Source organism: Aulonocara stuartgranti, assembly GCF_965226115.1.
Source record: "Aulonocara stuartgranti genome assembly, chromosome: 7".
In the NCBI taxonomy this organism is placed as follows: Eukaryota; Metazoa; Chordata; class Actinopteri; order Cichliformes; family Cichlidae; genus Aulonocara; species Aulonocara stuartgranti.
In genome coordinates this window covers 52,187,365-52,210,265 of record NC_138945.1, presented here as the reverse complement: position 1 = coordinate 52,210,265, position 22,901 = coordinate 52,187,365, and the positions used below count along the sequence as shown (strand labels likewise).

Sequence of the window (22,901 nt, the reverse complement as noted above, 5' to 3'; positions counted from 1 at the left end):
GACTTTGTTCTGGCTTTTTCTATCAGCCAATAAGTCAATTACAAATAAGTGATGATAACAATAAAATAAAAGACAAATATTTGCTTGCCTCTATAATCCAATCCAACTAGTTGCGTATAGCTCAAATGGGATTTATGAGGACTTGGAAACATCCATGCTTTACACACGGTTAATGCTGTGTGGTCCTGTCAGTACAAAAGCACATTGAGTCATTTCATTCAAACGCAGGAGTAAAGAATTGGTGGTGGGATTTTTGGGTTTATAAATATAAACCTCCTCTGTCGGACTTCCCAGGTGCGTTCTTTGTCTCTAATGTTCGTTTAGAGGCAGTACATGCACACAGTCAGTTGCTGTAAAACTACCAGCTGCTTATGAATTTAGGTCATTTTGTTACAGTCAGAAATATGTGTGTGTGTGTGTGTGTGTGTGTGTGTGTGTGTGTGTGTGTGTGTGTGTGTGTGTGTTTATTTCTGCCACGACTTTGTATTTTAAAGAGTTTGTAATTCAGGCCCAGAAACACTGCCGCTTTTGAGTTTCCCAGGCTCGCTGTATCTTTCCACAGCTGACGCTTGTGAATATAAATGCCTTCTTTTACTTCATAGTTGTCATTTTAACTAATTTAAGTTTGCAGTGTGAGCAAAATACTCCCTTCCAAAGCCACATTTAAATGCAACAGTAACTGTAATTATCCTGCGTCTACCTTATTTTCCCTCTTACTTTTCTGCTGTTATCTAAATTATAATCTCTGGCTTGAGCATTTATACCAAAGCACATTCTCTGGGGTATTCCACAGCCAGAGTTTCTCCTGCAAAGAAATTATTGGTGCTAAATGAAGCAATGATTTTCTTTATACGTTCCAGCTGTAGTGCAAATGGTTTTCAGTCTGCCAGAAAATCCAGTTCTTTTTCGGGAGATGAGGTTGAAGATGGAATGAGTGGACAGAGGCCGTTTGGGTTTTGATCTAACAGCCTAATTATGTTGCATCACACTGATTGTGTGCATGCTCTCCACTGTTATATTCATTAAGATGCCTTTTTGATCATATATTGAGAAGACATCGTCTCCACCTTTAATGAGTCAGTACACTGGGTAGAGAAGTTTAGAAGAATGCATTAAGATTGAGGGTTTTTTTTAACATGTGGTGCATTTTTACTGCTAAACAGTACTCCGTTGGTGCAGGTGAAGGGCACTGCTTAGAGTAGAGCATGCAGCAGGCTTTGAGCTTATGTCACTTTTCCCAGGTTTTTAGTCTCAGTATTCACATGCGAAATTCAGGACTATAGAACCACTTAAATGATACCTGTGCTTATAGTATCTTTACACATTTTTATGCCAAAAAGTTGTCAAAATAAGCGCACAAAAGAATGCAATTTTTCACTGTTATTCTCAGGTGAATGGAAAAGAGTTGTCCAAGTCCAGCCATGAAGAGACTGTGGAAGCCTTTCGCCCTGCCAAGGACCCCGTCGTGGTGCAGGTCATCCGGCGGACCCCCAGCGGGCGCCCCCATGGCCCCCCTCAGGAAATCCATGTGGTGGATGTGTGCACTCAGACTGACATCACCTTTGAACACATCATGGCGCTGGCAAAACTCCGGCCTTCAACCCCTCCTGTGCCTGACGTCTGTCCCTTCCTGCTCTCTGACAGGTATGCAGAAAATATAAAGCTTAAAAAGATCGGGAGCCCTGCTTTCACAGACTATGAGCATAGCAACAAATGATTTTATATAATTTCTTGATATATATATTTTTTTATTTAGATTTACTCCACTATGAAGTTTTAGGTTTGCTGCAGCAGATAGCGATACAGAGTTTGTTGTTGTGTCCTTGTCTGACTTTGGCTGAGGCTGACAATAATTAAGGATGGGGGAAAATAAGCAATGTCATTGAGCCATGAAGCAGAAATATCAGCGTTTGTAGGATTAGCATTACAAGTCTGGAGGACGACTGTTTATTATAAATAAATTGCCTAACCAGACGCGCAGTTTATTCTGACAAATAGAGATTTGTTTGAATGGGCGTCCTAGAACCATTCATTTCCTGCTTCACAAATACGAGGAAATGGGGAAAAAAAGAAACAAAAGACAAATTATGGACAGTTTCAAGTGGTTCTGATTAGCCAAGCGTGCTACATGTATCACTAGGCAGATAAAGTCCAAGACCACAAATAAATGTTGTTATAGATACAACGTCCTCTAGACTTTGAGGATCTGAACTACCAGTGTACTTAAAAATTTACAAGGGGGATAGTTGTAGCTGGGTGGCAGGTGAAAAACTGCAATAATAAGTCAACAGAGATTATTTTTTCAGTAGACAGACTAAATATGTTCTGAGTTAAATTTCTCTATATTTAGAGAAAATATAACTAATGTAACTATGTATAATTTGTGGATGTGAGACTGATCGTATCTCAACAGCTCAAGCGTTTGCTGGGTTGTACATCACTTCAAAGCCAAGTTGGGGGTTTTTTCCCCTTTTTTTATTGTTTGTGAGAGCAATCCATTAAAAGATCTCCAGAGTTTGAAGCATCAACAAGAGGTTTTGCTGGAAAACAACAAAGGAAACATGGCTCCTTATTTCATCTTTTGGCATTTAATTTATGTGTTATGTGTTGTGTTTATCTCAGAGGAGAAGTAAAGTGTGCACAAGAAAAGTTTAGCATAAAAGAATATCTAGGTTTCACCTCGAGGGAATGAGCAAGAGCAACACTGCAGCTTTATTGCACAGAGCCGAGAAATTAAGACTGCCCCATTGTTTGGTACAGTAGATGATTAATTCCAAAAACACTACACATTTTGAGTTGTATATTTCTTGTCATTGGAAGCTTGCGTAAGTATTCAGTCAGTTAAAGCAACTGTGTGTCAATATTGGAGATGTTATTTAAAAAAAACTGTCTGGGTAAGTATCTTGCATGCACGATATATATATCTATATATACTCAGTGTCACCATAGAAATCCTCACGGGAACTTCTGGCCTTAATTGGAGCTGCTTGGGGTATTATTTTGCCTCATGGAAGGTTTACAAGGTGATTAAAGCAAATGGGCTAATAAAAAAAGCTAGGCAACACAAAGGAATGTATGCCCGATCCTCACAGCCCCAGGCCAAGTCAGAATGTAATCAATGTGACCCATAAAACTCACATTTTCTTCTCTTCATCTGAGATCAGGTGCACAATCCAATATACGGCAGGTTTTATAGCTATAACAAAGGTTTTGGCATCTTATATTTGGGGCTAGATTGTAAATTTGTAATTGTGTTCTTTGCTCCCACTGCCAAATGCTGTTACATGAATAATATTGAGCCATCAAGCATTCTGACATTTACCAGTCTGGTTTTTTTTGTTTTTTTTTTATCACTGGAAGGTTGTTTTGAGACAGTTTTACAGTCCTGGGTAATCTGGGAGTCAGACAGCCCCTGGAAACATCACTCAACGTGTTCGACAGAGTGTCTTTTTGAGGTTTTTGTCCACCGTGATTATCCTGTGCGGCACCAAAGCTTGCTCATCGCGTTAGGCCCTCACAATGCTGTTTTGTTCTGTGACTGAGGGAGGCATAATAGAATTACACTTTACAATGTGGGGGGTTTTGTCTGTCAAGAGCAGGAAGCAAATTACAGTATGTGGATATGCTGTTATTAACACTCCAGCACCAATGAAAGCTCTTGACAAATCCTTTCTTCTTCAGATTTCAGCTAAGACAAAAGCAACTAAGTCCTGTCACTGTCAAACTGAGGAAAAGCATCTTGCTTACACCAAAATCTCCACCTCTTTCTGTTTCCCTGGCTCCCTGTCCATCCCTTTTGACAGCTGTCATTCCCTTCATACAATGGACCAGGATTACTACGAAGGGACTGACTACCTCTCCCCTGTACCCGCTGATGGAGACAGGACAGAGGAGTTTGAGTATGAGGTAAGACTGATACTTGATATCGGTGGCAACTGGAATGGTCAATATTAGCTATAAGGGATTATTATCAAAAGTGTATGCATGGGAGTAGGATCCCTGCACAGGTGTGAAGTGTACATCTACATTCCTGCAAACACATTTCTCCTGTGCTCATCTATTAAGGACAAATCCCAGGGGCACTGTAGTGCGAGATAATCAGTCGCATCACAGTCCTCGCTTCTGTTGAAAATGACCAAAGCTTTTGCCCTCAAAAGGCGACAAGATAAAGTAGAAAACTTCCAAGTGCACCCGTTCTTGCTTGAGATTTGTAAGTTGTTTTCATGTGTCCGGAAGAGAAACCGAGGGAGCTGTTTGACTGAGTATGATCAAACCCAATTAAAGTGAGGTGTGTGTGGCAGCTGCTAGCAAGGAAAAAAAAATCTTTGCTTATGCGTCTTTCCCAAAGTGTAAGTAAGGGAAACAGTAGGATAGGTGATGCTTTGGAGGCTAATGATCTCTAGCACATTAGAGAATCACTGATTCAGGGACAGGAAGTGATAAACAGACTGTGTCTGTTAACCGCTTTGGTCCAATATTCTTTATTTCCGAGTCATTGAGGTGTGAGCACAAAGTCAGCGAGGGCTCCTCTGGTCTGATGTATGATGATTGCTCACCCCTCCCTCCTCCTATTTGTTACATTGAATTTGTTCTGAATGTTTTCACCCACTGAGGTTGAGCTGTTTCTTCACATCCTAAAGAGATTTGTGCACCCATTTGAATCGCAGAGGCTTGAGTGTCAAATCGGAACAAATATAATGTATTAAAGCATCTTTTTACGCCTCATTGCTATTAGCAAATCCTATTATACTCTGTGTGCTTTGCAGCCTTTCCACTTTCTTTTTTTCTTTTTTTAAATGCTTGCAGGGTTTTATACTACCCTGATGTTGTTCCACTTACTGTATGTTGACTGATAGTTTACCCACTTTGTAAGGGACACCGTGCTGGTACCAGGTTGGACTCTCTTTAGTTTCAGAACAGCCTTAATTCTGTCTGGTGCAAATTTATTATGGTGCTGAAAACACTCCTCAGAGACTTTGGTCCATATTGACACGATAAAATCACACAGTGACACATCCACAGTGCTAATAATATTTTACCAGGTGTTCTGTTGGATAATTGCATTTGAATACGATGAACTTGGTGTCATGTTCAAGAAACCAGATTGAGGTTATTTGAGCTTTGTGACATGGTGTGTTATCCTGCTAGAAGCAGCCATCAGAAGACGGTTACACAGTCATAAAGTGATAAACATGGTGAGCAATTATACTCAGGTAAGCTGAGGTGTTTGCATGATGCTCAACTGCTACTAAGAGGCCAAATGTGTGCCAAGAAAATATCCTGATACCAATGCACCAACACCAGCATCTCCGGAGGATGGATCCATGCTCTCGTGTTGTTTACACACAGTTCTGAGCTCATCATCCAAATTTTGCAGCAGAAATTGAAACTCGTCAGCCCAGGCAACATTTTTCAATTATCAGTTTCTGAAATACTCAAACCAGTCTATCAGGCACCAACAACCATTCCACATTCAAAGTCACTTAAATCACCTTTCTTCCACACTCTGATGCTCTATTTGAACTTCAGCAGGTCTACGTGCTTAAATGCACCGAGTGGCTGCCATGTGATTTAATGAGATATTGGCATTAACAATCAGTTGCGCATGTGTACCTAACAAAGCAAGAGAGCAGATCAGTAATTTAATCCAGGTCTGGGGACATATGGACAGGACACAGGAAACCTTCCATTATATGGTTCATGTTAAGTTATAAAAACACAAGTGCTGAATTCTCTGACCTCACAAAATAACCTGACATCATTACACATTACAGGTTATAGCCGGTCATGTAATGGCATATAATTGTGTATTTAGAGGCATCCTTCATCTGATTGCGGTCTGTTGGTGTTGTATAAACACACACACTCGTATGAATATGTTGCAAAATTTAAAAAAAAAAAAATGTCCTTGTCATCCACCCTAGTTGTCTAAAACGCCTCAACTTGCATTGACCCGAAGGTATCGAGTGAAACATTTAACAAACACCTGCAACTTTCCGTGCTCACAAGTGCTCACCCCTTGTCGGGCTGAACGATGGCTGTAAAAGTATTAAAATCTTAATGCTGCCTTTTTTAAATCACTTCTCAGCTAGACACACACATGCAGAGCAAACTTTTACAGCTGCAGACTAATACGGAGACTCCAGTCATCGAGCATTACGCATCAATGCGATCGTGGCTCAGGAGTTGGGTGTTCGTCTTGGAAGGTTGCCGGTTCGAGCCCCGGCTCCGACAGTCTCAGTCGTTGTGTCCTTGGGCAAGACACTTCACCCGTTGCCTACTGGTGGTGGTCAGAGGGCCCGGTGGCGCCAGTGTCCGGCAGCCTCGACTCTGTCAGTGCGCCCCAGGGCAGCTGTGGCTACAATGTAGCTTGCCATCACCAGTGTGTGAATGGGTCGATGACTGAATGTAGTGTAAAGCGCTATACAAATACAGGCCGTTTGCCATTGCTAAAAGTTTCCTTTCATGTACGGTTGTAAAATAAGGCTCTAACATCACAAACCGGTTGGTGCCATCATGGTGGCTACAACCATCTTGTATTGAGATTCTATGCACTAAAACATACGTTTCCTAGAATTCCTGCATGCCTGTGGGGGCAAAACTATATTAGTAACCATTCCTGTGATTACCTCAGGTGAGTTCTGCAGACATGAAGTACTCCAAGCACAGAGATAGTCCTCCCAATTTCCCTGCCAGCGGTAGCCATCCGCACATTTCTGGCTGCTTTTTCAATTATTGGTAATCAAAAGTGCGATTATTATGACAGCATCCAATGTGCTTTGATGGTTGGTGGCAATCTTCTCCTTAATCACGCCATCGCAGTCATTAATTTACTGTCAGCCCTCGTCCCCGTGCTGCAATCTCCTTCCTGAGAGGCAGAGAGCTCGCCTGGAAAATAGAGGAAAAAAAACAAATGAAAAGAGAAGCGAGAGGCAGTGATTGCCGAATGCATTTGATGGTTCAGGAGTCAACCTCCTTTTGCAGAAGCTTCAGAGTGAGTGGGTGTTTTTTTTTCCAAACAATATATTCTTAAAACAAATAGGCAAAAAAGAACATCTGATAAATAAAATGGGGTCACATCATTAGACACGCACAGATTTGATGCCTCATCCACCATGTAGTAATGGTGCCAGTCTATTTTCTCTGATCATTTAGCCGCAGGTTTGCAGCACTATATCTAGCTATTAATTAGTCAGAAGTAAGTTTAAGCTTGTTTTACGGAGCCAGATAGGGGTGATGCATTACCTGCTCACGCTGCTGCTTCGCCTCAGTCGCGGCAATTAATTTGTGTGGTTTATTTTTAGGCAGATGTCTCAGAGACGCTGCTAGTGATTTCCCACAGATATCCCACAATTTCACACATCATATTAGCATGCCAGATATGCACTGTCTCCTTGGCTCCCCATTACCTCCATGACTGCTCCACTGCCTCTGGAGCCGTGCTTCTTTAATAGTATCTCCTCCAACAATAGCATGATATCTCATTAGAAACATTTTTAATTTAACTAATGATTGATTTTTGCAGTTTATTTTGTTCAGGTAATCTACAGGTAAAGTTTCTTGCTTTTGTGTTGTTTACTAACGCATCAGCCGGGATTTTGCGCCGCCGCAGCTTCTGAGGCACTCAATTAAAGATCTAAACTCCCACTCAGATGGAGATGCTGGAAAAAAAAAATCACAAAGCTCAGATGATGCAGATCTCCTTAAGCTCTTTGTCTCTGCATGTGTGAATGTGTGCTCTGTTGAGAATATGTGTAGGTGTAAGCATAAGATGTGCGCAGAGAACTGCTTGTGTGTGTGTGTGTGTGAGTCTACGGGATTGTGTACCCCAGCAGCAGCAGGTTGCTGGTCCAAAAACACGTCAATGATCTGTCACCGTGTGTGTGACAAGCTGAGATACGGGTGTGTGGGAAGAAATGAGTGGCAGTGGGGCAGGAAAAAATGGGAATTTAGCCTAAAGGTCTGTTTGTGTGTATGTGAGGAAGTGTGTGTGTGTGGTCTCAAAAACAGCTTAGTAGGGGTAGCCAGAAGCAGCAGCCATTGGCCTTTCCCCCCCTTTTTTCCCTCATCTCATGCCAACATGGCCAGACCCACCCCCCCTCCCCCAAAGCCACCCATCCACTTCTGGAAAGTCCGCCACATCTGACACGTGTAACCAGCCAACCTGCTCCTTGTCAAAGAGGAAATGACTCTCACGGTTTCTGTCTGAGACCCCTCTGAGCCCCACCAGAATCCTCACCGCCACCTTATTTCTCTCGGCCCCCACCATCCTCCCCTTCACTCAACCACCTCGTTCCTGCTGCTGAGAGTGTTTTGCTGCTCTAATGAAGACCTTGGGAGGAGAGGCCATTTCACACTTGATTCCCTCCAACACCCTTGATATGTTTGAGCATTTGAAGATGGAGTGTAGGCCTGTGCTGCGCCGTGTTTGGCTGCACAGTGGCTAAAAGAAACAGAGTGCAAAGTGGTTTTAAGAGTTTAGAAACTGAAGAAAATAAAAGAAGCTCCACCAAAACGAGGAGCTAAAACGAGGATGGGAACTTGTGCGATTTTTACTTTTTTTCCACTAGTGTTTATTAAAGACGAATAATTCATGTATTCACCAGGGTACCACGCTATAATCCAAGAGCCTCCTGGGAAATTTGCAGACCACTGATTTGTTAGTCAATAGTTTGTTTATCTCTCCCCACAGGACACGGAGGAGTAGTTTAGTACTGTAGCAAGTGTGTATTTCTGATGTCATTAGCATATAGTTTATTTATAGTCTAATATTTTATAACTTAGCAGAGACTTGAAAGAGAAAAACTCAGTCCTCTGACATTTATCAAAGCCCCTCCGATCAAACTCACAGAGCCAAGAATGTCTTTCATGATCAAACACTTTCAATCCTAAAAAACCTCAGAAAAGTTGGAAATCCAGACTCAAAAATCTTATAGTTTTATTTTGCGCTGAACTTAAAGGACCTCATCAGTGGAACAGCCTCTTTGTGTTTGTGTAGCCATTGCCAAGCTCGTGCTTTTACGTTAAGTGTTTAGAATTTACATCATTCAGTTTGTGTTTCTTCCTTTAAAGGTTAGAGGAGTCTGTCTCTTGGACCCTCCAAACCTTTTAGTAAAATCACTCCATCTTCTTGATCTTTTTTTCCGTTCTTTTCCACTTAGGAAGTAGAACTGTGTCGACTCAACAGCCAAGAGAAGCTGGGCCTAACTCTGTGCTACAGGACAGATGAAGAAGAAGATGTGGCCATCTATGTTAGCGAGGTGAGTAGATAACTTGCCCCGCACTTAAATAAAATAAAGACGTTCATACGAGACATCTGCAAACAATTACCTTGAGTGTGAGTACTGTGAATACATAATTTCATACATTAGTCACTAAGCTCAAGGGTTTTGTGACACTGGCATGTACACAATCACACAAAACCCTGAATCAGTACCTGCTCATTTCTAGGGCATCAACTACTGCCCTTTTGTTTCACAGATACCCACTAGCTGTCCTTTGGCATGTGTGTCATATACATGTAACCATTTTATAGACTGTAGTAGGAAGGGTCTCGCTTCCACTCGTCACACTGGGATGCTTTTTAAGTACCCTCTGGGATCAAATTTAAATGTGCTGTCAAAGTGTCATTTTTCAGTCATTTTTAAACAAAGGCAGTTTCCTCACCCCAATCGTGAAGTTTTCGATGTCTCAAGCTAAGCAGCAGGGGAAGGGAAAACGGAGCTCAGGACACAAAGCTCTAAAACAAGTCACGAACTGCAGTCTCCTGCCTGATAGACCTGCCATGTATTCCACAGCCACCCCTCTAACCTGCGTGCTCTATCAGTCTTTCAAACCGGCCTGCTAACCCTCTGTGTCCAAAACGGTTACAGATGGTGTGTCGAGGCACCAACGCTAGCAAAATCAGACAGAATATGAGATGCAGCAATCCAAATTTGTCCTGTTTCAACACAATCATAACTTAGTGTTTAACTTAACAATCTGCATTCCTCAGTGTGAAGAAGAGACTGGAGATCTTTCTTTTATGTGGTGACATCTGTAAACACAAACATAAAAAATTATCATTTCGAGCTGATGACACAGGTGACGATGACATTAACCAAGGTGACGACAGCTCGTTTGGATGCCGTGAGTGCGATAAAGGCTGCACAAATCTAGACCGAGAGAGAGAAGCTGACAGGGAACAGCATTGTAGTCATTGGACCTTTTCAGTCATGCCAAGTAAAAACTCTACTGGCCCTTGTGTTGTGTTAGTTCATGTAGTCAATACAGCACAGCAGACGGATGAGAGTAAGGATCCAAAATCTGTAATGAATGAGACACTATGTATCCTGTATCTTCTTCCTGACAGCCATTTTTAATCCAGCAACCAGATTTAGGGCTGCTAACCATTTGAAAGATGATATTTCTAGCATACTCCAGTATATACATATTCTAACACTTAAATATTAAGTATCTTCCCTCATCAGTACTTTGATGAAATGTCTAATGAAAAATCTCACACAAAATTTAATATTCATCTTCAATGTAAGAAACAACAATTTCTTTATTTGGTGAAGTTTTAAAATTGAATTCTTTTTATCAAATCTGACATTACTGAACAGTTTAGCATTGATCTGTGTGTGCGTGATCATACTGTCAGTTCACCAGAAACAAAATGAATGCCAAGACAGCAAACAACAACAAAAAAGAGGAAGAAGAAAAAAAACACAGAAGTGCTTTCAGGTCTTGTCTTTGTTGTTCATCCAGTCTCAGTGCAGCTGACAACAAGCAGGCACTGGCATACATGTAAAGAGAGAGACTATTTTTCTCCCACTTGTTGGAAGCATAGAAAATGCCATTCTCCGCTCTCCTCAACTTTCAAATTCGTTTGAAGTCGACTTGGACCATGCAAGGTGTTCTCTTTGAGAGCTGAGTAGAATATAAATCACTGTGGTCGCTGGCTCCTGGCAGCATCTTTAAGTGTTTACTCTATAAAAAGTAGGGCTAAGAGGAGTGCACTGCATTTACATGAGATGTCTGAATGTCACTGTATGCTGGCTGCACTGGGAGTTGAGTGGGGGAAGAATACAAGGTTATTTTAAAACAAGTAGAATTTTCCAAATTTAGATTGTTGAATGGCCATTTTCCATTTTACTGTCTCATAGCACAGTGGGTGAATACATGTGGCTGATTCTCTAGACTTTTCAGTTCACCTGCTGTTTCTTTACTGCTCTGCCAGAGCCTCTTGCCCTTTTTCCTCTCACAGTTCAAAAACAGTTAAAAAAGGAAACAAACGTACAAAAAAGAATAAAGCTAAGAGGCAAAGCTAAGAAACTCATTCCGTAAACAGCGGTTTTGCCACTAACAATGTCATCTTCAACACGTAAACGGTTGTAAGTTATTCACGATCTGAAGTTCTCTCCTTGACTGCTGAGAAATTACCTTCAATTTCCTCTTTTTCCTCCAGCCCTTCACTAATTCCTGCCTGGGGACTTCTGTCCCAGTCTAATGAGCGGCCCTCTGTGTAGGAGTGAACTATCATGAAGATGGAGTGCTTGAACACCTCCTTGTCTGCCGAGATCTTATCTGATAGGAAAAAGTGAAACGAATGGCCCCAGATGCCGATTGATTGGTCAATGAAAGAGTGCTCTGCCCTCTTGTTGACTAGCATTAGTTACATGAGGAGCAGGTGCACGATGTACTGGAGTTGAGTTACGGGCTGGAGATGCTATATGCAGAGACTTGTTTTTTATCAAGTTGTCAAAAAAATAATAACTGAGGCAGGTGCAATCGATGTCTTGGATGATAAAGGTGATGATTTAGCTTCTTCCTCAGGCTTTCAGGAAACAATAAAAGGAACACATCAAATGGTCGGGAATGGTCTGGACAGCTATCACACAATACTTCCAGCCACATCTAGACTCTCTCGAATGAAGATTGAAAGTGTTTCATGTATAATTTTGTGCCTTCTCCACCTTCACAGATAAGTCCAAACAGCATCGCTGCCAGAGATGGACGAATCCGGGAGGGGGATCGCATTTTACAGGTGCAGTAAAGCACTCGCTGGTCACCTCCACACTGGCTTTTATTAGGTTCAAAATAAAATTCTTCTTCTATTTTGTCACACTCAACCACTGTCTCCCAGCAAGAGAGCCCATTCATTTTTAATGGCAGCACATTAAAGGGGGAACTTGCACCCGCTGTGACTGTTAAAGAGGGAGAAATGTCCCCCTGGCTGTTTTAGTTACCGACTCAGCACCAGCAGGGTTTTTTAAGAGTTCTGGTTGGGAGTGACACTGTGCTGCTGCCTCCTGTGGGATAGCTGAGAGGCAGTAACTGCTATTAGCCCCTAGCTAGATATCCAGGCTTGAGATTTGGAATGGCTACTGACAAGGACCGACGTTTGTTAGAGCTCTGGGTTGGATCGTGTTGTTTCTGTGGGATAGGTATGCGATTACAGTGTTTGTCACCATAATAGCTTCATAATAGCTTGTTAAGCCAGTGTTAATGGATTCATGGTTGCCATAAAACAAACTGAAAACATCTGAGATACCACCTCCAGAATTTTGGACTTGTATGTTTTACCAATAATCTGTGTCTGTATGGAAGCAATTTTGGGGCTGTCTTCCCTTTATTGTGATGGAACAGATGGAACCCAGGGCTCTGCATTAGCTTTATGGATTAGCTGCTCATCCCAGAGAGTTAAACCTGCACCCTTGTATAAAGACAATTTCATCTTTTTTTTCACTTGTCTGTCTTGAACACCAGGCAAAAAAAACATGCTTCCAACATACATATTTTGCTTCCAAGGAGCCATACTTTTTTAAAGTGGTCTTGAGCAATAGTTCTTTACACTTTCTCAAGATCTTTCAAAGTTTTTCTTTGGACATTGACTGCTTTTTCACTTATTTTCACCCCTGAAATTTCTCTCCTGACATCGCTGGGCATATTATAGCAGCATAAAACAGTAACTGTTGTATCCGCACATAGCAGACAACTTATCAAAGAACCTATTTTAATTTGGATTTTCATCTTTTTGTTCCAATTTCTTTGTTGAATGTATAACTAAATGCACAGTACACAGTAATATTTTTGCAGCAACATGGTCATTCTTACCTGTTAGCCAAAAACTTAGCATATCTCAGCATGGTGGCGTTTCCTTAAATACATTTAAAAATATGGGACAAAAGAAGAAATGAGAGAGCTAAAAATAATGATCTACAGCAGATAAACAGTTTCTGAAAGTCGTGTTCTTTAGAGAAACGGAAAAAATTAATTAAAGACCCGACAAAGGACCTAAGAGATGTGCCGGTTGAGCCAACTACTGTTTGCTAAAGCCTCATCAGAAATGGTCTCAGTGGAAGGGTGGCTGTCAAGAAGCCATTGTTAAAGATGGGAAACAGGGAGAAAAGACTGAGGCTTTACCAAATTACAGAACAAGTAAACTGAAAATCAGTAGCAACCGGTCTTTTGGAATGATGCCAGTGATTCCAAACACGCTGCCAATGCAGTAAAACTATATCTGGACAGAAAAAATACACTGTTGTTCTAGTCGTGAATTTGCCTCTTCAGATCCCCCACCTCAGCATAATTGAGACACTGTGGGATCATCTTAACAAAGAATAAAACAAAAGGCAGTCAACATCCAAAGAAGAGCTTTAAAACTCCTTCAAGATGCCTGGAGAGCCGAAGACTTTATACAGAAATTATAAGACAGCTTGTCTAAGTGAGTGAAAGTTGTACAGACTCTGTTTCTTTTATATATATTTGACCATCTTGGGAGGGAAAGAGAGAGACGGAAATAGTCTGCCTGGCCTATAATAGCTATGTGAAGTGGATCCATGAGTGCTACTGGTCTAATTGTCTCAACAGTACATGTTGTGTGGCTGATTTGAACAAAGGGAAGCGGTGTGCGTAGGTTTGTGAGGCAGACGGGTACTCTGGCACTATTATCCACTAGTGACAGGGCCATTACTCTGCCTGCAAAAAGATGGACGCCACCTGTCAGTGGCCAGTTAATTGTACGGCTAGATGTATGTATGCTGCTTTGGTGGACACAACACCTCCGTCAGCCCACGGCCGGTGTCTCATTCATAATCGCTGCTGGGTCCAGATTTATTACAGAGAGGGTTGACAATTTGCCCAGGAAAAGGGCACTACTGTCCAATGTGTTTCAGTGTGGCATTTTGTTTTTCTTAAGGGCATTTGCATTAGAGCGATGAACCTGTGTGTTCGTGCCTGTGTTGAAATTTTTGCTTGTTTGTGTTTCACCTAATATGGTCTTAATCGTGTTTGTCGTCTTCAGATTAATGGCCAGGATGTACAGGACAGGGAGGAAGCCATGGCTGCACTCTCCAGTGACGAGTGCAGGAACATCATACTGCTGGTTGCCAGACCTGAGATGCAGGTGAGAAATAATCACACATTCAACTCACACTGACTTATTATGCACTGAAGTCAAATAGTAAAAACTAATTTCCTCGACTTGTCTTTGGAAAAGAAAAGAAACTAAGTTTGAAGTGACAAAGACTTACAAAAGAACAACCGTGGAGCTAAGATAACCCAGCTGCTTTTGAACTGTCTGGACATAATCTACAGTTTACATAACCTGTATGGTTTCAAATTCAGGCTTTTACTGTACTGTACTGTGTATTTGCTCAAAGAAGACCTCAGCAGTTTGGTGTAGCCACCAACGCCCTCCCACCACATGTAACCACTCCTACTGCAAGCCACGACTGAGACCTCATCATGTTTTATTTTTATGTAGCGCCACTGTAATTGACTTCCAACGGTAAGCCATAAAAGCTAATGGCATGCTAATGTGGAGTGAGTTCAGGCCCAGGGCCGATGACAAACTAAGTGGAAGGACTCTGCCGCAGTGCAGAGGAACTGGAAGCAATACTAGGCTCTTTAATTAAATGCATTTTAGTAGTAAATCTGAAGTCATCAGATATGGATACCATTTGGTTTGCATCAGATGTACAAACAGATGATGGATGATGTGGATGATACGGCCTAACAGGTTAAAAGTGGTGGCCATCAAGTTACGTGGTTCTGATTCTACGATTAGAGTCCATGTTTAAAAGATGAGGACTGTATATCTGTCAAATGTGAATCATGACGCTTGTTATTACCCAAAAAGGATAACAAAAATGTCACTAAGCCACTAGCCTAAACCCTTTCCTTCACCGTAAGCTTTCCTTCTTCCTTCACCTATAGCTGGAAGAAGCCTGGCTGGATGATGAACATAGCGAGTTCCTGGAGCAACTGAAGATGGAAATGTTGGAGGAGCAGCAAAGAGAGGAAATGGAATTAGCTGCCTTACAAGAGGAACAGGAGAATGAACAGGTCAGACAGCATCGAGACATATTGACCCTGCCAGTAATGAGCAAGTGAATGAAAAAGCTTATCTCCATGTAAGAAATTCTGAAGCTTCTAAAACTCAGCAAGGAGAAAAAAAAGGACAGCTCATTGCGACAGATCATTATACACAGCCAATATTATCTTTGATGCCATTTCTATCATAAGACAAACTGTTCATCAACTTTCTTTGCAAAACCGAGTCAAAACAAGCTTCTCCCTGTGAAATGTGAGCGTTAAATTCCGATTATGAATATTTATGGAGGGGGACCGTTGAACCATTTAAATTCCAAACATTAGTAACCGTGATTTAAAATTCTGTTTTGCTGAGAGGATAGCATACCTCAAAAATCCATATAAATGGGACTTCAAAGACATGGCAGAGAGGAGACACTCCCTGAAGTAACAGAGCTGGTTAACAGAGTTATGCACAACAACATATGTATTCCTTCAGGGGAATGCAGAAGAGGGATGCACTTCTTGAACTCTTAAAAAGTTCTTGTGACTTTTTGTTATTGTTTTTTTCCCCCCTCGCTCCATGATTAAATCAGAGAATAAATTCAGAATAAGCATGTTTCTGTATTACCAAACAGAAAGTCTGTACATTTAGGTTTAATTACCTTGCTTTCAAAAAGAGCGTAGCTGTTGCACATTCATGTACAACGCATGTTTATGTTGTACACAGCTGCATATCCCATAGTTGTTATCTATCTAGAAGTAATTCACGCTGATTCTCTTCAACTTATTTCAGAGAACAGAGGATGATAAGCCCACTTGTTCCACACTCCCTCATCATAAGGACAATGTACTGAGCATAAAGGACAGGATGGGGAACTCGCAGCATAATGTCATGGCACATATCCAGAAACGTCTGTCCCAGTGCCTGAAAGACAGTCGGGACACGCACTCTACCACCAGCTCCATGCGGCTAGACGACAAAACGGATGAGGATGACGATGAAGCAGAAGGTGATCGCTTCCAGCAGCTCTTGGAACTGAAATGTCAAATACGCAACAGCGGCGAGTACGACCTGTTCTACAGCCGCCGGAGCACTATTGAGTGCAGCATGGGGGAGCAGGCGGGGGTACAGCACGAGCTGCGTATGCTCAATGAGGAACTGCGCAGCATCGAGCTTGAATGTCAGAACATCATGCAGGCCCACAAACTTCGTAAGGGTCAGCAGTCTCCCTCAGTGGGCCATTCTACACCCTCCACCAAAATCCAAAGCTTTCACCGCGGTGAGCCCTCAAAGGGTAAGCTGGCCGACATTAACGAGAGGCTAGAGAAATCGGACAAGGACAGCTCCAGTGCCTACAACACAGCAGAGAGTTCACGCAGCACCCCTCTGGCAATGGACCGCTCCCCGGAGCACTCACTCCAGAGAATGGTTAGTCTTACAAACCAGAGGAACCTCTGCAGCGGCCTCGCTGCTGGTCATTCTCTTAGCCTGAGCCCCATCCCAGCGTGCCGCGCTCCAGTCCTGGGTAAGAGCAGCAGCCCTGACCACAGCAATCCTTCTGAGTCAGACCAAACACCTCAGGCTGAGGAAGAGAGCAGAGGGAAACTAAACCAAAGCGCTTCCCGAAATCCATACTTCTCACCTTCTCACAGTTCCCAGCAGAGGCAGACCAACATCCCAGCTCACGCCCGCCACTACCAGAGCTACATGCAGCTAATACAACAGCGCTCAGCTGTAGAGTACGCTCAGAGCCAGCTCAGTCTACTTAGCGTCTGTAAAGAGCCTCAGAGGCCCATTACAGAGCCCAAGATGGAGTGGAAGGTCAAGATCCGTAGTGACGGTACCCGCTACATCACCAAGAGGCCTGTGAGAGACAAGATCCTGAAGGAGCGAGCCCTAAAGATTAAAGAGGAACGCAGCGGGGGAATGACGACAGATGACGACGCAATGAGTGAAATGAAGATGGGGAGGTACTGGAGTAAAGAGGAAAGAAAGCAGCACCTCGTCAGAGCGAAAGAACAGCGGAAGAGGCGAGAGTTCATGCAGCGCAGTCGGCTGGAGAGCTTGAGGGAGAACCCTCAGAGCAGCAGTGAGGGTCGAAAGGAAGTCAGCATCATAGAGCTCAGCCACAAGAAGATGATGAAGAAACGCAACAAGAAGATCTTGGATAACTGGATGACAATCCAGGAGCTGATGACTCATGGTACCAAGGCCCCAGAGGGAGCTAAGGTACACAATGCCTTCCTTTCAGTCACTACTGTATAAAAAAACAAAACAAACACACACATTCTACCCCATGTGGTACGACATACTTGCCTCGTTAAATGTGGCATTTTTACATGGACAATAGGAATATTTTTCACACTTTGTAACCCAAAAAAAGCATTTTGTAAAGAATTTATCAGCGGCATCATGACATTTTGATGTTTTTCCAAGATTGTTTTTTTCACATCTCTCTGTGGGAAAAAGCATTTTTTCTATGATACAATGACAATACAATTATTTTGTTATTTTACGCGAAACATGTTTATCTTTTCAATTCTATTTTCATATTTATGTTGTAACCACTTAACTCAAGACAGTTCTAAGAGACTTTTTTTTCTTTTATGTAATATGCACACTTACCAATGGAGCATCAGCCGGTCATTTGCTTTTTACTTTTTTAAATAAATACAAACTAACGTATACGTATGCAGTCTTTGTCTCCTATTCAAAGCAAAGGAGACGTGGACATAGTTACTCCTCATTGTCCTGAATTTTAAAGACAATTCCCATGGAAACGAGGAGGTGGGAGGGGGTAAAGATTTGGCGCTGCACGTTGAATTGAATTGTTATCAGCAATTTGCAAAAACATCTTTAAAAAAGTTGGATACCTCATTTTACAGCAAAGCACGTGTTGTTTCTATAACCTCAACAACAAAGCTACAAATTGGGAACAAATCAAAGCTGCTGCACTAACAGTTTAGTGGGGAAATACAGTTTTGGACACAGAATCACATGTCTTAAAACTTTTAAATACTTTTGATTCATTAGTAAAGAGGACATTTAAAAAAAATGTCCTGATATGCTTTGTTTGTCTGGTTTGGCAGCTTTGGGTAAAATTTTTGTATTCAGTTTTATTTTGTGGGTTTATTTTCTACATGTATGACAACAGATGAACCTTCCCATAGCTTTTACATATCAGTACTTTTTACTCTCCCACATACACCTTAACTCAGCATAGCCTTAACAACCAGACACGAATCAACGGCGATCAAGTTGCCAGTTCTGTGGCGACTTGATTTCAACCGCAAAACTGTCTGTGTATCTTTGCAACAGAGATATTTTGTTCAGACTTATTCATACATTGTATGATTTGAGTTTTTGACAACTGGAAACATTCATATATATTGTATAATAGTTCTGATTCATATTTGCAGTTAGATCAAAGTGGTGTTAGGATGATTGCCACTGAGCAGGACTCAGAACACAGCATTTTAGAACTGGTGAGATAAACGGGTTGCCATTTATCAAAAGTCTTATAGTCCAGTTACGTGTATAGTAAACTCCATCCAAATGAATACTTTTTAAGTGAAGTATTGTAAATTTGAAATTTTTGAAAACCAAGTCCTGTAACGTTTTAAGTCGATGTCTGATGGTCTGAAGTAAAGCGTAGGTGGAACATTTGTAGCCAGGTAAAATGTGTTATAATGGTGATCTTTGCAAAAGAAATGATAATAAATTATTGGGTTTTTATATAACTTTGCACTGGACTGTGTTTTTTTTTTTTTTTTTTTTTTTCATTAAGAAAATTTGAATTTAGTTGGTGCCAAAAACTTCCAAAAACAAAAATGCTGGTGAACAACACTGAACCTTAACACACTGCTAACATAATCTTGACATAATACTAATGAATTGTCCAATTTCTGTGTGATAATTGTGCATGGAAGTGTATAAAGAAGAGAGGTGGATGTTGTTGGGAAATGGTGCAAGCAGGAAAAGTGAACTGTGACAGAAAGTACAGCAAGCCCCCCCCAGGGCACGGAGCAGCCTTGTGAAGTGAAACAGAATTACTTGTTCACTCAGCACACATTCACCTTCTATATCTCCTGAAACATGACTCAGTGAATAAGGTAAGTTATTAAACAGAAGGAGATTTCAATTAAAATCTGCTTCCACTTGAATGGCTTTGTGTTCATTAAAATGTGCCAACCACTTAATCATCGCTATGGCCTTGTCATACGCACAGGGAGAGCTACTGGGATACTCTGGTGTCTACATTATCTCAATCTGTCATGTGCTATAGATGAAATTGAAGTGTCATGAATACCATATTGCCCGAATACTGGTTTGTACTTTGTTTTCATTTAACTGAGAACCATTTTAAGAAACTGGTCTTGTTGATTTTTTTTTTTTTTAAAGTAAACTATTCCATGAGTGAAATACAATTAATTTACACAGAGAGAAGTTCAGAAGGAGTGTCGTCGTGGATCTTGAGAAAGCATGTGAAGATCTGTGGAGAGGAACTGTGGTACTACATGAGGAAGCCAGGAGTTGGAGAGAAGAATGTGAAGGTGGTGCTGGACATGTATGAGGACAGCGACAGTTGGGAGCTGTGTAGTAGAACTGACAGATCAGTTCTAAGTCGGGGTGGATTTACATCAGGGTCTCACCCCCTTCTAGTTTGCATGATGACAGATGACGTCAGGCGGGAGTATCTGTGGACTATGATGCTTGCAGATGACATTGTCTAAGTCAGCGTCCTCCAACCTTTTTTGCGCCACGGACCGGTTTATGCCCGACAATATTTTCACGGACCGGCCTTTAAGGTGTCGCGGATAAATACAACAAAATAAAACTAGTACCGGTACCGAAAAAAAGAAGATTTATTCATAACACACGTGAAAAGACCCAGGAAAACAGAGTTAACGATAAAAACGATAACAAAATAACGCTGAAAACCGATAAAAACCTGGAAAACCATACATTTCACACCTGAGCCTCAACTCTCGCGGCCCGGTACCAAACGACTCACGGACCGGTACCGGTCTGAGGCCCGGGGATTGGGGACCGCTGCTCTAAGGAGCTTGGAAAGAAGACTACGTTGACCTGGATGAAGGAGAACCTTCACAGACATTTTGCAGATGACATTGTTACCTGTAGTGAGAGGAGGGAGCAGGTGGAAGAGAGGTGGAGGTATGCCCTGGAGAAAGGAAGAATGAAAGTCAGGAGAAGCAAGACAAAACACATGTGAGTGAATGAGCAGGAGACAGGTTGTAAAACTGAAGGCAGGCAAGTTCATATACATGGCCAATGCAATGACAGAGAGTGCAGGCAGCATGGAGTTAGTGGAGACACCTGTCAGTGGTGATTTGTGACAGAAAGGGAAGGTGACAAGATGTACTTAACACATTGCTTCAGGCAGACCAACTGTGGTGACCTCTAAAGGGAGCAGGTGAAAGAGGAAGAAGTAGACACTGTCCCAGAATTATGGGAACACCGAAACCACACAACATATTTTTGCAAGCTATTATATAGAGCTTTCTTACTGAAATTATGCAAAGGTTTCATGTCTGAGGCAGCTGGATTGGTCGACTTTCCCAGTGCAGTCCATGTTAGCATCCATCCCAAAATAATGATGGGGATTGTCTGGTGAATTCAAGGCTACATGAGCAACATATGAAAAAAGTGGTAAACTTCTGACTTGACCTTCCCATTTTCCAGAGTACACACGGCTTAGGAAAGCCCCCCTAATGGAATTTACTGAACATACTGTTTTATAATGCCAAGGTGTATCCCATTGGGTGATTTTAGCTTGTACTCTATGGTCAGTGCAGTTTAATTTTTAATATATCGAGTGGCACTTAAAAGCTCTCCATTTATACACCTAGCATACATTAAATTTAACTTGGTGTTGAAAATCAGACTCACTCCATTTTTCCTCGACTCCATTTGCTCTCTTCTCGCTTGTTAATTCTCCCAGCCTGTATAGACCAAGACCATTAAAATGCCAACGGAAAGCCAGAGAAGAAACTGCGTAGGTTGTACCAACCAGTGCCAGAACTAGCCAAGTGCTTGCTAGCTAATTAAGTTCATCCCTGAGCCCCTGAAAGACCCAGTCAGGTGTAATTAAAACTGAGCCTGTGACAGCCATGGCATTTGTCAGAGCCAACCAGCAGTTCAAATACCCATACCAACTGAAATGTCAAGCAGATAGCAGTGGCTCATCTCCTCCTCGACACCCCCTCCCCCACTCACCCACACACACACAAAGTTATTGCCTCTGTTATAAATGTTTGCCGATAACCTTTAGGATTCCCTGAACAGCAAAAACTACAAATTCTCCCTCATTATTCAGCCAGGAAGGCCCATATTTATTGATGTACAGATCCACTTGACACATGATGGTGCTTTGTACTTTACAGTGCTCCCTCTCCCTGATAATCTCAGAGGCAAGAAACAACTGCTAATTGGCTCCGATCACGCATCTCTACATGTCTCTTTGGAAATTGATAGCAACTTTGATCTTTAGTATCATAACTGTTATGCTGTAGGAAGTTGCCCCTGTCACATCAGATGCAGCCGCATGCTTATGGATGCTGTGGATAGACTGCTAAAGTGCTGAGCCAGCTGTTCTAATGCTTAAATGTTTTAATCAAGGCAACAGTGCATCAGCTGCTAGTTCCTTTATAGAGGACAAAATCACTTTGTGTATCAGGATATTCTTAAAAACGACTCTAGGACAGCTCTCCATCTTTTTTTATGTCATAACATAAGATGAAGCATGCTGAACCAGCTGACTGCTCTATGAAACACAGTGGTGCTTTGTGCTAATGTTTATCATGGTCACAGGTTTATGCATGCTAACATATGAAGGCTGCTGGTTTGCACCTATGTTCAAATGCTAGCATCTCCCATCTCTGACATGACTGCTTTTGCACATGATTCCTTAAAATCTAAACAAAAACTTGACAAAACTAATATTTAGAACACCAGTTTATTCAGATCCACATGTGGCAGCTACTGGGTGGTTTTTACAGGCTGAACAGCAGCAGGAATCAAGATCTGCACATTTATTATCTGTAAGAGTAACACATGGCACGATCACAGGGAACCAAACTCTCCAGACCCTAAGAACAAAAGTTTTCCAGCTTTTTTTGTTGTTGTTGTTGTTGCTGTTGTGCCAAAGTACGTATTGGAGTAGTTGCAGTAAGGAAAGCCGGAATTAAAGTTAACAACCAAAAAACAATTTTCAGTAAATATTTCATCCTGTAGTTTAAATATAATTAATATAATCATTAAAGCGTCCCTTGTGAGGAAAAGTGATTTTTTTACACATATTTTTAGGCTGTTTACTCAAATAGGTCATACTAAGTCAAAGTCAAATTTATATAAACAGCACATTTAAAACAACAGCTATTGACCAAGGTGCTGTACATTTAAGATAACCTAAAGAGATAAAAACATAGGAAGACATGATAAAAATTTAAGAAAAAGAAGCATAAAATGAGAAGATTTGAGAAAGAAATAAGACAAAACAAGTAGTACAAACTCATTCTGAGCCAAAAGCGGGTTTTCCGATGGGTTTTGAAAGTGTCTAATGTTGGGGAGGTCCTGATGT

At 41.6% G+C, this 22,901-nt stretch overlaps 1 protein-coding gene and 1 long non-coding RNA gene across 3 annotated transcripts in view; one reads left to right on the top strand and one right to left on the bottom strand.

The window, feature by feature from the left end:
• The window catches only part of LOC309710080 (PDZ domain-containing RING finger protein 4), a 116,538-nt gene extending 97,518 nt beyond the window's left edge, over positions 1–19,020 (top strand). For both annotated transcript variants that reach the window (XM_082539275.1, XM_082539276.1), the window contains 7 exons: positions 1,391–1,644; positions 3,804–3,906; positions 9,162–9,260; positions 11,966–12,028; positions 14,288–14,389; positions 15,202–15,330; positions 16,094–19,020. In XM_082539275.1, the coding sequence (XP_082395401.1) occupies positions 1,391–1,644; positions 3,804–3,906; positions 9,162–9,260; positions 11,966–12,028; positions 14,288–14,389; positions 15,202–15,330; positions 16,094–17,566 (2,223 nt within the window). In that variant the 3' untranslated portion in view covers positions 17,567–19,020. The remainder of the gene's footprint in view (positions 1–1,390; positions 1,645–3,803; positions 3,907–9,161; positions 9,261–11,965; positions 12,029–14,287; positions 14,390–15,201; positions 15,331–16,093) is intronic.
• LOC309710082 lies at positions 1,578–21,363 on the bottom strand. The gene is made up of 4 exons (XR_014277651.1): positions 21,212–21,363; positions 20,438–20,483; positions 6,630–6,888; positions 1,578–1,637 (listed from the first exon to the last, which is right to left on the bottom strand). It is a non-coding gene; the product is annotated as an uncharacterized lncRNA (long non-coding RNA).
• Positions 21,364–22,901: the final 1,538 nt, after the last annotated feature.